General features: G+C 38.6%; 1 protein-coding gene across 1 annotated transcript in view; it reads left to right on the top strand.

Moving 5' to 3' along the window:
- The window catches only part of LOC111155902 (von Willebrand factor A domain containing 3B), a 214,990-nt gene that overhangs the window by 86,664 nt on the left and 113,753 nt on the right, over positions 1 to 14,573 (top strand). Inside the window, exons 10-11 of the mRNA XM_022516368.1 lie at positions 4,841 to 4,979; positions 6,054 to 6,185. Coding sequence (XP_022372076.1) covers positions 4,841 to 4,979; positions 6,054 to 6,185 — 271 coding nt within the window. The remainder of the gene's footprint in view (positions 1 to 4,840; positions 4,980 to 6,053; positions 6,186 to 14,573) is intronic.

Genomic DNA, 14,573 nt, shown 5'->3' on the forward strand with positions numbered 1-14,573 from the left:
CCTGGGGATAAAAATATATGTTTATAAAAAATAAAATTAAAAAAAATAAATAAATATGTTTACTCTTCAAGTACTTGTTGATTTTCCTGATAGCTTTTCATTTCTCTATGGACAGAGAGATACCATATTATTTCAATTCTTATAGAGACCTGTTTTGTGACCCAGAATATGAAGAAAAGCTACACGTTCTGCTTTTGTTGGGTGGAGTGTACTATAAATATCTCAGTTGAAGTTGGCTGATAGTTTGTTTCAGTCTTCTATATTATTACTGATTTCTTGTTGAATTGTTCTACAAATTGTTGAGAAAAGAGTGTTTAAAATCTCTAGCTGTGGTTGTGGATTTGCCCATTCTTTTTTCCATTCTGTCATTTTTCTTCCTTCATGTAATTTTTAACTCTATTACTAGCTGCATGACATTTAGGGTTATCATGTCCTCTTGATGAAGCACCTCCTAAAATGTCCCTTTTTATCTCTGGCAGTATTCCTTGTCCTGAAATCTGCTTTGTCCAACATCAATAGAGCCACTACAACTTGCTTTTGATCATTTTGTGCATGTTTTATCTTTTTTCCATTTTTTAAAAATCTTTACCTGTTTGTTGTGTCTTATATTGAAATAGGTTTCTTATAGACAGAATATATATATATATAGATAGATATAGATATATGGGTATTGTTTTGTAAACCCAATCTGACCACCTCTGCCTTTTTTTTAAAACTCCATATGGTTCTCAGAAACAAATAAATAGACAAGCAAACAAAGATAATGTAGGGAGTTAAAAAAAAAAACAACACTGGAGGAAACTAACCTATTAATCTTCTCAGAAAGATCGAGAATACCACACTCAAGTTGGAAAAGACTGTTATGTAGACAGATAGATAGAGATGATAGATATTAAGAATTTTAAGAGCTCTTCAGAACATGATAGCCAGAATACACTATTCAGTGTATACTGAATAGTGTATTCACCTGGGTGGCTTCGTTGGCTAAGCATCTGTCTTCAGCTCAGGTTATGATCCCAGAGTCCTGGGATTGAGTCCCATATCAGGCTCCTTGCTCAGTGGGAAGCTTGCCTCTCCCACCTGCTGCTCCCTCTGCTTGTGCCCCCCCCCCCCGAAAAAAAAATAAATAAATAAAATCTTTAAAAAAAAACCTATTCAGTGAAAAGTTGGAAGATGGAGGCAGTCTTTCAAAAAGCAGAACACAAGCATTCTAGGGTTGACGTTAGCATACATGCATACATACAAATAGATAGCTTATGGACATACAAAAAAGGAAGGGGAGATCTCGTAAGACCAGTGTTTCCAAACCAAAAGAAAGTTGCCAGGAATGTCTAGGAAGTGGGTAATAAAGACCCATCCAGGATACATCATCACAAAATTTTAAATACTAGAGATAAAATATTCTAAAAGCTACCATTTATTCCCCAAGCCCCTGTTGGGTTTGTTTTCATTTGTTTCTTTTTATCGTTTGGTCCTCTTCAGCCATTTTTCCCCAACTTGCCTCTTGCAACCACCAATCTGCTTGTTCTTTGTATCTATGAACTCATTTTTTGTTTTCATTTTATTTGCTTTAGATCCCACATATAAGAAAGATGATGTCTTTCTCTGACTTACCTCACTTAGTATATTGCCTTCAAGGTTCATGTGTTGAAAATGGCAAGATTTCATTCTTTCTTATGGCTGAATTATATATATAGTTATGTCACATCTTCTTTATCCATTCATCTATTAATGGATACTTGGGTTGTTTCCCTATATTGGCTATTGTAAATAATGCTGCAGTAAACAAACAGGGGTGCGTATATCTTTTCGAGTTAGTGTTTTCTTTTTTGGATAAGTACCCAGAAACAGAATTCTGGATTGTGTGGTTTTTCTATTTTTTTCTTAATATTTATTTGTTTATTTATTTTAAAGAGAGCATGCACAAGCATGAGGGACAGAGAAAGAAAGAGAGAGAATCTCAGGCAGACTCCATGCTGAGCATGGAGTCCGACATAGGGCTTGATTTCATGACCCTGAGATCATGACCTGAGCGAAAACCAAGAGTTGGATGCTTAGCCAACTGTGCCACCCAGGCGCCCCTTCTATTTTTAGTTTTTGAGAAACCTCCATACTCTTTTCCACAGTAGCTGTACCAATTTACATTCTCACCAACATGCATGAGGGGTTCCCTTTTCTCCACATCCTGGCCAACACTTATTATATCTTGTCATTTTGATAATAGCTGTTTCTAATCTCTGCCTTTTGATTGGAGTATTAAGATCATTTCCATTGGGGCGCTTGGGTGGCTCAGTCGATTAAGCATCTACTTTCAGCTCTGGTCATGATCCCAGGGTCCTGGGAGCAAGCCCCGCATTGGTCTCCCTGCTCGGCAGGGAGTCTGCTTCTCCCTCTGCCCCTCCCACTCTCTCTTTCTCTGTCAAATAAAAAAAATAAAATCTTTAAAAAAAAAAGATCATTTCCATTTAATGTGATTATTTATTTGGTTGGATTTAAATCTAAGATCTTGCTATTTGTTTTTTGTCTTACCTATTCTTTGTTACCTTTGTACTCTTCTACCTTCTTTTGTTGGAGCATTTTTTATGATTGCATTTAATCTTGTCTGTTAGCTTATAAACTCTCTCTCTTTGTTTTGTTTTGTTTTGTTGTGTGTATGATAGCTTTAACATTTATAGTATATCTTTAACTTGCCACAGTCTACTTTCAAATAATATTTCACTTCATCTGTATCATAAAAATCTTACAACTTCCATTGCCTCTTCTGTCTTTTCTTTTGTTGTCCTACACTTTATTTCCATATGCGATAAACCCATAATACATTATAAACAATCAACTGTCATATAAATAGACTTAAAATGAGAATTAGTGTATTTTGTATTTGTCCACATATTTGATATTTCTGCGGCTCTTTATTGTTTTGTATAGATCCTAATGGAGGTCTGTTGGTAATGAATTACCTCAGGTGTTTTAGTCTGACTCTAATTTACTTCCTGTTTTGAAAGAGTTTTTTTGTTTTGCTTTATATAGAATTGTGGGTTTACAGTTTTATAATTTCAGTACTTTGAAAATATTTCTTCATTGTCCTTTGGCTTGCTTGATTTGTGATGAAAACTATTATTTTTATGTTGTCTCTGGATGCTTTTTTTATCTTTATTGTTGGATTTCAAATTATATATCATGGTATGCGTTGGTGGTTTTTATTTTTTCATTTTTCTTCTGTTTAGGTTCTTTGAGCTTGTATATATGGGTTTATTGTTTTACCAAAATTGGAAACATTTGGCCATATTTCTCCAAATATTTTTTCTGTGTCCGTCTTTCTTCTTCCGTCTTTTCTATCTATATATATGTTGGACTCCTTGCTATTGTTCCATGTGTTGCTTATTCTCTGTGGTTTATTTTTAAGGCTTTTTTTCCTCTGTGTTTCATTTTAAATTGCTTCCTATTACAATGTCTGTCTTAAGGTTCCCTGATCTGCTAGTGTAGTGTCTGTTAATACCATGTAGTGTATTTTTCATTTTGGTAATTGTGCATCTCTGTATTTTCCATTTCTGTCCTTGTTCTGCTTATACTTTACTTTGCTGAACATACGGATTGTGTTTATAATAGCTGTGTAACATCCCTTTCTACTAATTCCAGCATTTGTGTTATTTTAGGGTCTTTTTCTGTTGATCTGTTTTTCTTCTGGTTATGGGTCATATTTTCCTGCTTCTTTACATGGCTGGTAATTTTTTACTGGAATGCAGACATTTTGAATTTGAAGTTCTTGGGTACTGAGTTTTGCTGTATTTTAAAATACATGTCCTATGATGCAGTTATGTTTCTTGGAATCACTGGGGCTTACTTTTAAGAGCTAGTAAGGTCTAGGGCAGCCTTTAGTCCAGGGCTAATTTGGTTCTACTACTAAAGCAGTATCCCTATGAGGACTTAATGTCCCATGTATTAAGGAGGTTTCCCACTCTGGTTGTTTGGAACATGAAGTAACCCTGTGTTAACTCTGAGGTGTTGATCTACTTACTGTTATGGTGATTTGTTCCTTAGCTTTCAGAGTTTCTTCACATGCATGCCCTGATGATTACTTAGCCAAAATCTTTAGGGCTCTCTCTGCAGATGGCCAGAGCCCATTCTCTTCCCCCTTTTTTACTCTCTTTCTCCATCCCTCTCCACTCTCTCTGCTTCTATACAGCAACCTCTCCTTCAGTATTTTGCCCTATAAATTGTAGTTGCCTAGCCTTGGTCAACTCTGAAGTCAGTTTCAAATATTTTTTTTCATTTGCCCTGCCCCCTCCTCCTGATCTTGGCTGAGGATGTGAACTTAATTTACATCCTGTTGTGGGCGCCTCAGTCCCAATCACAGAAGTAGTCCTGCTCATACAACTGTCTGATGCTTAGTTATTAGAGGGATCTGGGGTTGCTTGATATTGTCCAAAAGCGTCAGTGAAGTTTCAGGAATGTGCTGACATGACTAACTTGACTGTAGTCAGCAGAGTTAAAAGAACAAATGGTCTGAAGTCATAGCTGAGGGATTTAAACTATCAGATGACAGGAAGTAGTTTACTTTTGGCTTTGGAACCCAGTATTGGATTTATTTTTCTGTCCTGTTGATTTTCCTAGCTGTTTTGGATTGATGATGGAGAAGTAGAGGCGGCTGGTGATCAGGGAGCCAGCCCAAATATAGGATTTTCTGCAGAAAACCCTCCAAGTGAGTAATCCACTCACAGAAGATTGTGCATAGGCAATATAGCACAGCTTGACCTCTATAGATGTATTATTAGGTTCTTAGGAAGATGCCGATACTGCCCGCAGGCTCTAAAAATTCACTTCCAACCTTTTTCTTGCGTAGGATTAAGTGGCTACAGGATAGAAGTCAATTCCTCTTTGGAAAAGTACCCAGTGATTGCATCTATGTCCTCATTGATACATCTCACTCAATGAAGAGCAAACTGGACTTGGTGAAGGACAAGATCATCCAGTTTATAGAGGTTAGATGGGGCTGTCAGGTGCATGGGTTTGGGGACCTTTGTGTCATGAACACATCCACAGCAGCCTTCACCTGCACTGGTTATGAGAGGTGCACAGGTGAGATCGTCACCCAGACATCCACAGGAGAGCCCCTTTAAAGAAAAGCTCCCTTTTGCCACTTAGAGAATCATCAGTTCTTTGCAAGCAGACCCGTCCTGCAGCATGGTCCTTTCTATAACCTATGGGTTGCTAAGGGAGTTTCAGTGTCCACTGCTTCACGTTTCCTCTGTCCTGAAACCTGTGGTGTGCACACATCTCCATTGTTTCCCAGATGCTCTGTCACCACAGCATTTTTATTTTAATCTCCAGTATTTATTAGTGGTGTTGCATGCAGTGGCCCCAAAAAAGTGATGTGTGGAAGGAGTGCAGGCTGGCGGTTAAGAGCTTCCAGGTCTTACTCCATCTGTGCTGCCTCTGAACGGTGTGACCTGAAGCAGACTGCTTTCCTCACTCCGATTCCCCACACCTCCAGATGGGTACCCTGGTGCTGTCACTAATTAATGGTGTTGATGGGAGTGTTACCACAGAAGATCATTGTGGAGGATGTTCACAAGGCCAAAATACAGGTTTTAATTTGATAAACCTCTGTTGGAGAAATATGGGCTGATAGAAGGCAAGTGAATAGATGTGTAACCAAATAAAGCCTTCACGAAACATGATTAGTGAAGTGATGACACCATTTTGGATTTCTCTTCCTTAAACAGGTTCCATTTAGTGGAAGTATGTGGTATACCATCAATGCTACTATTAAAGACAACAACATTTAATGTTATATTGTATAGAAAAACTTATGCATGTGTGTGACATATATAACATATTCATACATATATACATTTGTAAAGGTGTACTCCAAACTGTGTAAATTTTGTTTAAATGTTTTTTGTATTAGAAAAGATTTTCTCTTTAAAATGTAATTTTTAGCTTCCAGAACTGAAAATAGATATCATCATGATTAAAATTTATCAAACTATGACCTGTCCTAACTTTATCTTACATCTGAGTGGTGTTATGGTTAAATAATAATTCTCTTACAGGAACAGCTGAAATATAAAAGGAAATTCAATTTTGTGCAGTTTGATGCCCAAGCAGTTGCTTGGCAGGAAAAACTTGTTGAAGTCAATGAAGATAATTTACGAGGGGCTCAGTCCTGGGTTAGAGACATTCAGGTAAGAAAGATGGAGGCTGGGTCTGGGGAAAGAAGCCTGACTTGATCACCTACTGAGTTAATCATGCCATGGAAATTCTTTTTTTTTTTTTTTTAAGATTTTATTTATTTATTTGACAGACAAAGACCACAAGTGGGCAGAGAGGCAGGCAGGGAGAGAGGAGGAAGCAGGCTCCCTGCTGAGCAGAGAGCGCAACGTGGGGCTCGATCCCAGGACCCTGGGATCACAACCAGAGCCGAAGGCAGAGGCTTTAACCCACTGAGCCACCCAGGTGCCCCATGCCATGGAAATTCTTGACAAAGGGCTCTGGGTGTCAAGATGGCAGGGTTTCACACACTCATTTTCTTTACAATGGTCACATTAATCTAAACTCATGAGTCACTATCTTAACATTTAGATAAGACTTTGTTCATAACACACCTTTTCCAGAGCTGCCCTTGGCTCAGATCTTAGTCCCTTTATGAAGAAAAATTTCAAAATTTATTTTTTTTTGTACTAGACCTTCAGATTTGATCTTTCTGAAACCTCATTATTGTTTCAAATAGTGTATTGCAGCTATTTTTAACTATGGATTTTGTTCCAAAGTAGTTAACTGGTGGAAACACACCAGTGTTCTGGCGAGAAGCTAGAGAGAGAGGGCAGCAGCAAGATACATTGAGAAAGTGAAATACATTCTTCAGGCCTGCCTTTTACTTGGAGAACTTTAAAGCTACCCCTCTTAGCATTTACACAGACTACTAGGAAGGAATTTCCTTTCCTTAAATTTTTTTCTTGTCTTGAACTTTTCTTAATTTTTTTAAAAGTTACTTTTCCAGAACCATATAGCATTCCAGATACTTGAGATATGCTAAAATTGAAACTAAGGGCTCTTCTCAAAAAGTCAGATGTTGATCACAGACATCTTTAAAATAGTTCAGTACCTGAGTTTAAATTAAGTCCCAGATTTGGGGCACCTGGGTGGCTCAGAGGGTCAAGCTTCTGCCTTTGGCTCAGGTCATGATCTCAGGGTCCTGGGATCAAGCCCCACATCCGACTCTCTGCTCAGCATGGAGCCTGCTTCCCCCTCTTTCTCAGCCTGCCTCTCTGCCTACTTGTGATCTCTCTCTCTGTGTCAAATAAATAAAATCTTAAAAAAAAAAAAAAAGGTCCCAGATTTGACAAGGAGCCACGAATGGACACTAGTGGGTCTTCTTGAATATTGAAAATTGCTTGTGCTGTCATTGGGGTGTACCAGAGTTCCCTTGGGATTGGTTTTTTAAAAAATGGGAGAATGAAGAAGTATATTCTATAAGAAATAATGATGCCTATAAGATCTTGATCTAACTGGCTACCTTACCCTGGGAAAGAATATTCAATTCATACTCAATTTGATACATTTCCAGGATTAACCAGTGAAGTTACTTGAGATAAATGCTCCCTCCTTTTACAGACCATATGTAATAGTTAATTCAGAGCCCACTAATTTAGGGTTTGTTATGACAAGATATTATATACATAATATCATTAGATAAAAACATTAATGGGTGCTGCTTTATACAAAAATCACTAATGAATAGAACCAGCCATCTAAATGGCTAAAACTCAAAGTGTGATTCTGTTCTCTTCAAAAATCTTCACTGAAGGTCTCTTTCTTGCTTACTGAATGTGGAAAATTTATTTTCAAGATGACCAGATTTCTCTATATTCTTTTGACTTGCTTGGCTCAGGAATCAACCCAGTGAATTCAGGACTAACCACTCAGGTGTTCCGACACTGCCATGTGCTGGTGTCGAAGTGGTAGTTCCTCAAGGAGGCATAGCCAGTACTCAGGTCAGAGGAGCACAGGCTGGGACAGAGTCTGCCTAGTAGTTGGGGGTAGGGTCTGGCCCAAGGCTCCTGGACCAGGAGGCATTAACTCCTAACTGTCTTTCCTGTGATTCTCAGTCTGGCTTTCTCCTAGCTTTTCTACCATCTTTTCAACATTCCCTGAACAGTGGGCTTGTCAACAATACTATTGAGATGAGGCTCAGAGAGAAGAGTTGTACTATTTACCATCTGAGCTACATATCTGATGCCCAAATGTTGAAGGAGTTTTTTGGTGTGTGTTTTTTTTAACCTTTTAAATTTGAAATCATTTTAGTTTTTTTTTATTATTTTTATTAACATATAATGTATTATTTGCCCCAGGGGTACGAGTTTGTGAATCATCAGGCTTACACACTTCACAGCACTCACCTTATCACATGCCCTCCCCAATGTCCATAACCCATACACCCTCTCCACACCCTCCTCCCCTCAGCAATCCTCCATTTGTTGCATGAGATTAAGAGTCTCTTATGGTTTGTCTCCCTCCCGATCCCATCTTGTTTCATTTTTTCCTTCCCTTCCCTCTAAACCCCCCACTCTGCCTCTCAAATTCCTCGTATCAGGGAGATCATATGATAATTGTCTTTCTCTGATTGACTTATTTCGCTCAGTATAATACCCCCTGGTTCCATCCACATCATTGCAAATGGCAAGGTTTCATTTCTTTTGATGGCTGCATAGTATTCCATTGTAAATATATACCACATCTTCTTTATCCATTCATCTGTTGGTGGACATCTAGGTTCTTTCCATAGTTTGGCTATTATGGACATTGCTGCTATAAACATTGGGTGCACGTGCCCCATCGGAGCACCACGTTTGTATCTTTAGGATATACACTCAGTAGTGCAATTGCTGGTCATAGAATAGCTCTATTTTCAACTTTGTGAGGAACCTCCATGTTGTTTTCCAGAGTGGCTGCACCAGCTTGCATTCCTACCAAGAGTGTAGGAGGGTTCCTCTTTCTCCGCATTCTCTCCAACATCTGTCATTTCCTTACTTGTTAATTTTAGCCATTATGGCTGGTGTGAGGTGGTATCTCGTTGTTTTGATTTCTATTTCCGTGATGCTGAGTGATGTTGAGCACTTTTTCATGTGTCTGTTGGCCATCTGGATGTCTTCTTTGCAGAAATGTCTGTTCATGTCTTCTGCCCATTTCTTGATTGGATTATTTGTTCTTTGGGTGTTGAGTTTGATAAGTTCTTTATAGATTTTGGATACTAACCCTTTATCTGATATGTCATTTGTAAATATCTTCTCTCATTCTGTCAGTTGTCTTTTGGTTTTGTTGACTGTTTCCTTTGCTGTGCAAAAGCTTTTAATCTTGATGAAGTCCCAATAGTTCATTTTTGCTCTTGCTTCCCTTGCCTTTGGCAATGTTCCTAGGAAGATGTTGCTGCGGCTGAGGTCGAAGAAGTTGCTGCCTGTGTTCTTCTCAAAGATTTTGATGGATTCCTATCTCAAATTGAGGTCTTTCCTCCATTTTGAGTATATTTTTGTGTGTGGTGTAAGGAAATGGTCCAGTTTCATTTTTCTGCATATGGCTGTCCAGTTTTCCCAACACCATTTGTTGAAGAGACTCTTTTTTCCACTGGACATTCTTTCGTGCTTTGTCGAAGATTAGTTGACCATAGAGTTGAGGGTCTATTTCTGGGCTCTCTGTTCTTTTCCACTGATCTTTGTGTCTGTTTTTGTACCAATAGCATACAGTCTTGATGATGACAGCTTTGTAATGGAGCTTGAAGTCTGGAATTGTGATGCCACCAACTTTGGCTTTCTTTTTCAACATTCCTCTGGCTATTTGGGGTCTTTTCTGGTTCCATATAAATTTTAGGATTATTTGTTCCATTTCTTTGAAAAAAATTGATGGTATTTTGATAAGGATTGCTTTAAACATGTAGATTGCTTTAGGTAGCATAGACATTTTCACAGTATTTTTCCAATCCATGAGCATAGCACGTTTTTCCATTTCTTTGTGTCTTCCTCAATTTCTTTCATGAGTACTTTATAGTTTTCTGAGTACAGATTCCTTGCCTCTTTGGTTAGGTTTATTCCTAGGTATCTTATGGTTTTGGGTGCAATTGTAATGGGATTGATTCCTTAATTTCTCTTTCTTCTGTCTTTCTGTTGGTGTATAGAAATGTAACTGATTTCTGTGCATCGATTTTATATCCTGAAACGTCGCTGAATTCCTGTATGAGTTCTAGCAGTTTTGGAATGTACTCTTTTATGTTTTCCACATAAAGTATCATATCATTTGCAAAGAGGGAGAGTTTGAATTCTTTGCCAATTAGGATTCCTTTTATTCCTTTTTGTTGTCTGATTGCTGAGGCTAGGACTTCTAGGACTATGTTGAATAGCAGTGTTGATAGTGGACATCTCTGCCATGTTCCTGACCTTAGGAGAAAAGCTCTCAGTTTTTCCCCATTGAGAATGATATTCGCTGTGGGTTTTCCATAGGTGGCTTTGATGATATTGAGGTATGTACCTTCTATCCCTACACTGTGAAGAGTTTTGATCAAGAAAGGATGCTGTACTTTGTCAAATGCTTTTCCAGCATCTATTGAGAGTATCATACAGTTCGTGTTCTTTCTTTTATTAATGTATTGTATCACAATGATTGATTTGTGGATGTCGAACCAACCTTGCAGCCCAGGAAAAATCCCACTTGGTCATGGTGAATAACCATTTTAATGTACTGTTGGATCTTAATTGGCTAGTATTTTGGTGAGAATTTTTGCATCTGTGTTCATCAAGGATATTGGTCTGTAATTCTCCTTTTCGGTGGGGTCTTTGTCTGGTTTTGGGATCAAGGTAATGCTGGCCTCATAAAAGGAGTTAGGAAGTTTTCCTTCTATTTCAATTTTTTGGAACAGCTTCAGGAGAATAGGTATTAATTCTTCTTTAAATGTTTGGTAGAATTCCCCTGGGAAGCCATCTGGCCGTGGTCTCTTGTTTGTTGGGAGATTTTGGATGACTGCTTCAATCTCCTTACTGGTTATGGGTCTGTTCAGGTTATCTATGTCTTCCTGGTTCAGTTTTGGTAGTTCATATGTCTCTAGGAATGCATCCATTTCTTCCAGATTGTCAAATTTGCTGGTGTATAGTTGGTCAAAATATGTTCTTATAATTATTTGTATTTCTTTGGTGTTGATTGTGATCTCTCCTCTTTCATTCATGATTTTATTAATTTGGGTCCTTTCTCTTCTCTTTTTGATAAGTCTGGCTAGGTGTTTATCAATCTTATTCATTCTTTCAAAGAACCAGCTCCTAGTTTCGTTTATCTGCTCTACTCTTCTTTTGGTTTCTATTTCATTGATTTTTGTTCCGATCTTTATTATTTCTCTTCTTCTGCTGGGTTTAGGCCTTTTTTTGCTGTTCTTTCTCCAGCTCCTTTAAGTGTAGGGTTAGGTTGTGTATTTGAGACCTTTCTTGTTTCTTGAGACAGGTTTGTATTGCTATATACTTACCTCTCAGGACCGCCTTTACTGTGTCCCTAAGATTTCAAACAGTTGTGTTTTCATTTTCATTTGTTTCCATGAATTTTTTAAAATTTCTCTTTAACTTCCTGGTTGACGCATTCATCCTTTACTAGGATGCTCTTTAGCCTCCATGTGTTCGCGTTCTTTTCAACTTTCCTCTTGTGGTTGAGTTCTAGTTTCGAAGCATTGTGGTCTGAAAATGTGCAGGGAATGATCCGAATCTTTTGATACTGGTTAAGACCTGATTTGTTTCCTAGGGTATGATCTATTTTGGAGACTGTTCCAGTTTCACTTGAGAAGAATGTGTATTCTGTTGCTTTGGGATAGAATGTTCTGAATATATCTGTGATGTCCATCTGGTCCACTGTGTCATTTAAGGCCTTTTTTCCTTGTTGACTTTTGCTTGGATGACCTATCCATTTCAGTAAGGGGAGTGTTAAAGTCCCCTACTATTATTGTATTATTGTTGATGTGTTTCTTTGATTTTGTTATTAATTGGTTTATATAGTTGGCTGCTCCCATGTTAGGGGCATAGGTATTTAAAATTGTTAGATCTTCTTGTTGGACAGACCCTTCAAGTAAGATAGAGTGTCCTTCCTCATTTCTTATTATAGTTTTTGGCTTAAAATCTCATTTATCTGATAAAAAGATTGCCAACCCAGCTTTCTTTTGATGCCCATTAGCATGGTACATTGTTTTCCACCCCCTCACTTTAAATCTGGAGGTGTCTTTGGGTCTAAAATGAGTTTCTTGTAGACAGCATATTATTGGGTTTTGGTTTTTTATCCATTCTGATACCCTGTGTGTTTTGATTGGGGCATTTAGCCCATTTACATTCAGGGTAACTATTGCAAGATAGGAATTTGGTGCCATTGTATTGCTGGTAAGGTGACTGTCGCTGTAAATTGTCTCTGTTCCTTTATGGACTGCGTTACTTTTTGACTCTCTCATTTCTTAGAGGACCCCTTTCAATATTTCCTGTAGGGCTGGTTTGGTGTTTGCAAATTTTTTAAATTTTTGTTTGTCCTGGAAGCTTTTTATCTCTCCTATTTTCAGTGATAGCCTAGCTGGATATAGTATTCTTCGCTGCATTTTTTTCTCATTTAGTGCTCTTAATATATCATGCCAATTCTTTCTGGCCTGCCAGGTCTCTGTGGATAAGTCTGCTGACCATCTAGTATTTCTACCATTGTATGTAATAGACCTCTTGTCCTGAGCAGCTTCCAGGATTTTCTCTTTGTCACTAGGACTTGTAAGTTTTACTATTAGATGATGGAGTGTGGGCCTATTTTTATTGATTTTGAGGGGGCTTCTCTGTGCCTCCTGGATTTTGATGCTTGTTCCCTTTGCCATATTAGGGAAATTCTTTACTATGACTCACTCCAATATACTTTCTGCCCCTCTCTCTCTTTCTTCTTCTTCTGGAATCCCAATTATTCTAATATTGTTTTGTCTTATGGTATCACTTATCTCTCGAATTCTCCCTTCATGATCCAGTAGTTGTCTCTCTTTTGCTCAGTTTCCTTATTCTCCATCATTTGGTCGTCAATATCGCTAATTCTCCTTTCTGCTTCATTTATCCAAGTAATAAGAGCCTCCATTTTTTCTTGTACCTCATGAATAGCTTTTTTAATTTTTTTATTTTATTTTTCATTTTTATTTTTATTTTATATTTATATTTATATATATAAAATATTTATATTTTATTTTTATTTTTTATTTCAACTTGATTTGATTTTAGTTCTTTTATTACTCCAGAAAGGGTTTCTCTAATATCTTCAATGCCTTTTTCGAGCCCAGCTAGCACCTTGAGAATTGTTCTGAACTCTAGTTGTGACGTAGTACCAATGTCCATATTGATTAGATCCTAGCCTTCAGTACTGCCTCTTGTTCTTTATTTTTTGTGGTGAGTTTTTCTGCCTTGTCATTTTATCCAGATAAGAATATATGAACTAGGGGAGGAGTCAAGATGGCGGAGAAGTAGCAGGCTGAGACTACTTCAGGTAGCAGGAGATCAGCTAGATAGCTTATCTAAAGATTGCAAACACCTACAAATCCAATGGGAGATGGAAGAGAAGAAGAACAGCAATCCTAGAAACAGAAAATCAACCACTTTCTGAAAGGTAGGACTGGCGGAGAAGTGAATCCAAAGCGACGGGAAGATAGACCGCAGGGGGAGGGGCCGGCTCCCGGCAAGCGGCGGAGCAACGGAGCACAAAATCAGGACTTTTAAAAGTCTGTTCTGCTGAGGGACATCGCTCCAGAGGCTTAACCGGGGTGAAGCCCACGCAGGGTCAGCGTGGCCTCAGGTCCCGCAGGGTCACAGAAGGCTCGGGGGTGTCTGAGTGTTGCAGAGCTTACAGGTATTAGAACGGGGAAGCCAGCTACAGAGACAGAGCCGAGGAGTAAGTTCTAAGCTCGGGGTTACCTTGAACCGGTCGCAGGCTCGTCAGCTCGGAGCACGGCCGAGGCAGGGTGACGGGAGTAAATCGGCGCTGTTCTCTGAGGGCGCACTGAGGAGTGGGGCCCCGGGCTCTCGGCTCCTCCGGGCCGGAGACCGGGAGGCCGCCATCTTAATTCCTGTCCTCTGGAACTCTACGGAAAGCGCTCAGGGAACAAAAGCTCCCGAAAGCAAACCAGAGCGGATTACTCAGCCCAGCCCCTAATAAGGGCGGTGCAACTCCGCCTGGGGCAAAGACACTTGAGAATCACTACAACGGGCCCCTCCCCCAGAAGATCAACAAGAAATCCAGCCAGGACCAAGTTCACCTACCAAGGAGAGCAGTTTCAATACCAAGGAGAGCAGCGGAATTCCAGAGGAGGAGAAAGCAAAGCACGGAACTCATGGCATTCTCCCCATGATTCTTTAGCCTTGCAGTTAATTTAATTTTTTTTCCTTTTTCAATTTTTTTCCTCTTCTTCTGCTAAATTTTTATTAACTTTTACCCTTTTTTTTAACATTTTTAACTAGTTTAATATATATATATATTTTCCTTTTTATATTTTTTTCTTTATTTGTTTTCTTAATTGTGTCTTTTTTTTTTTTCTTTCTGAATCTCTT

This window comes from Enhydra lutris, unplaced genomic scaffold (assembly GCF_002288905.1).
Source record: "Enhydra lutris kenyoni isolate GAN:26980312 unplaced genomic scaffold, ASM228890v2 scaffoldscaffold44, whole genome shotgun sequence".
Classification (NCBI taxonomy): Eukaryota; Metazoa; Chordata; class Mammalia; order Carnivora; family Mustelidae; genus Enhydra; species Enhydra lutris.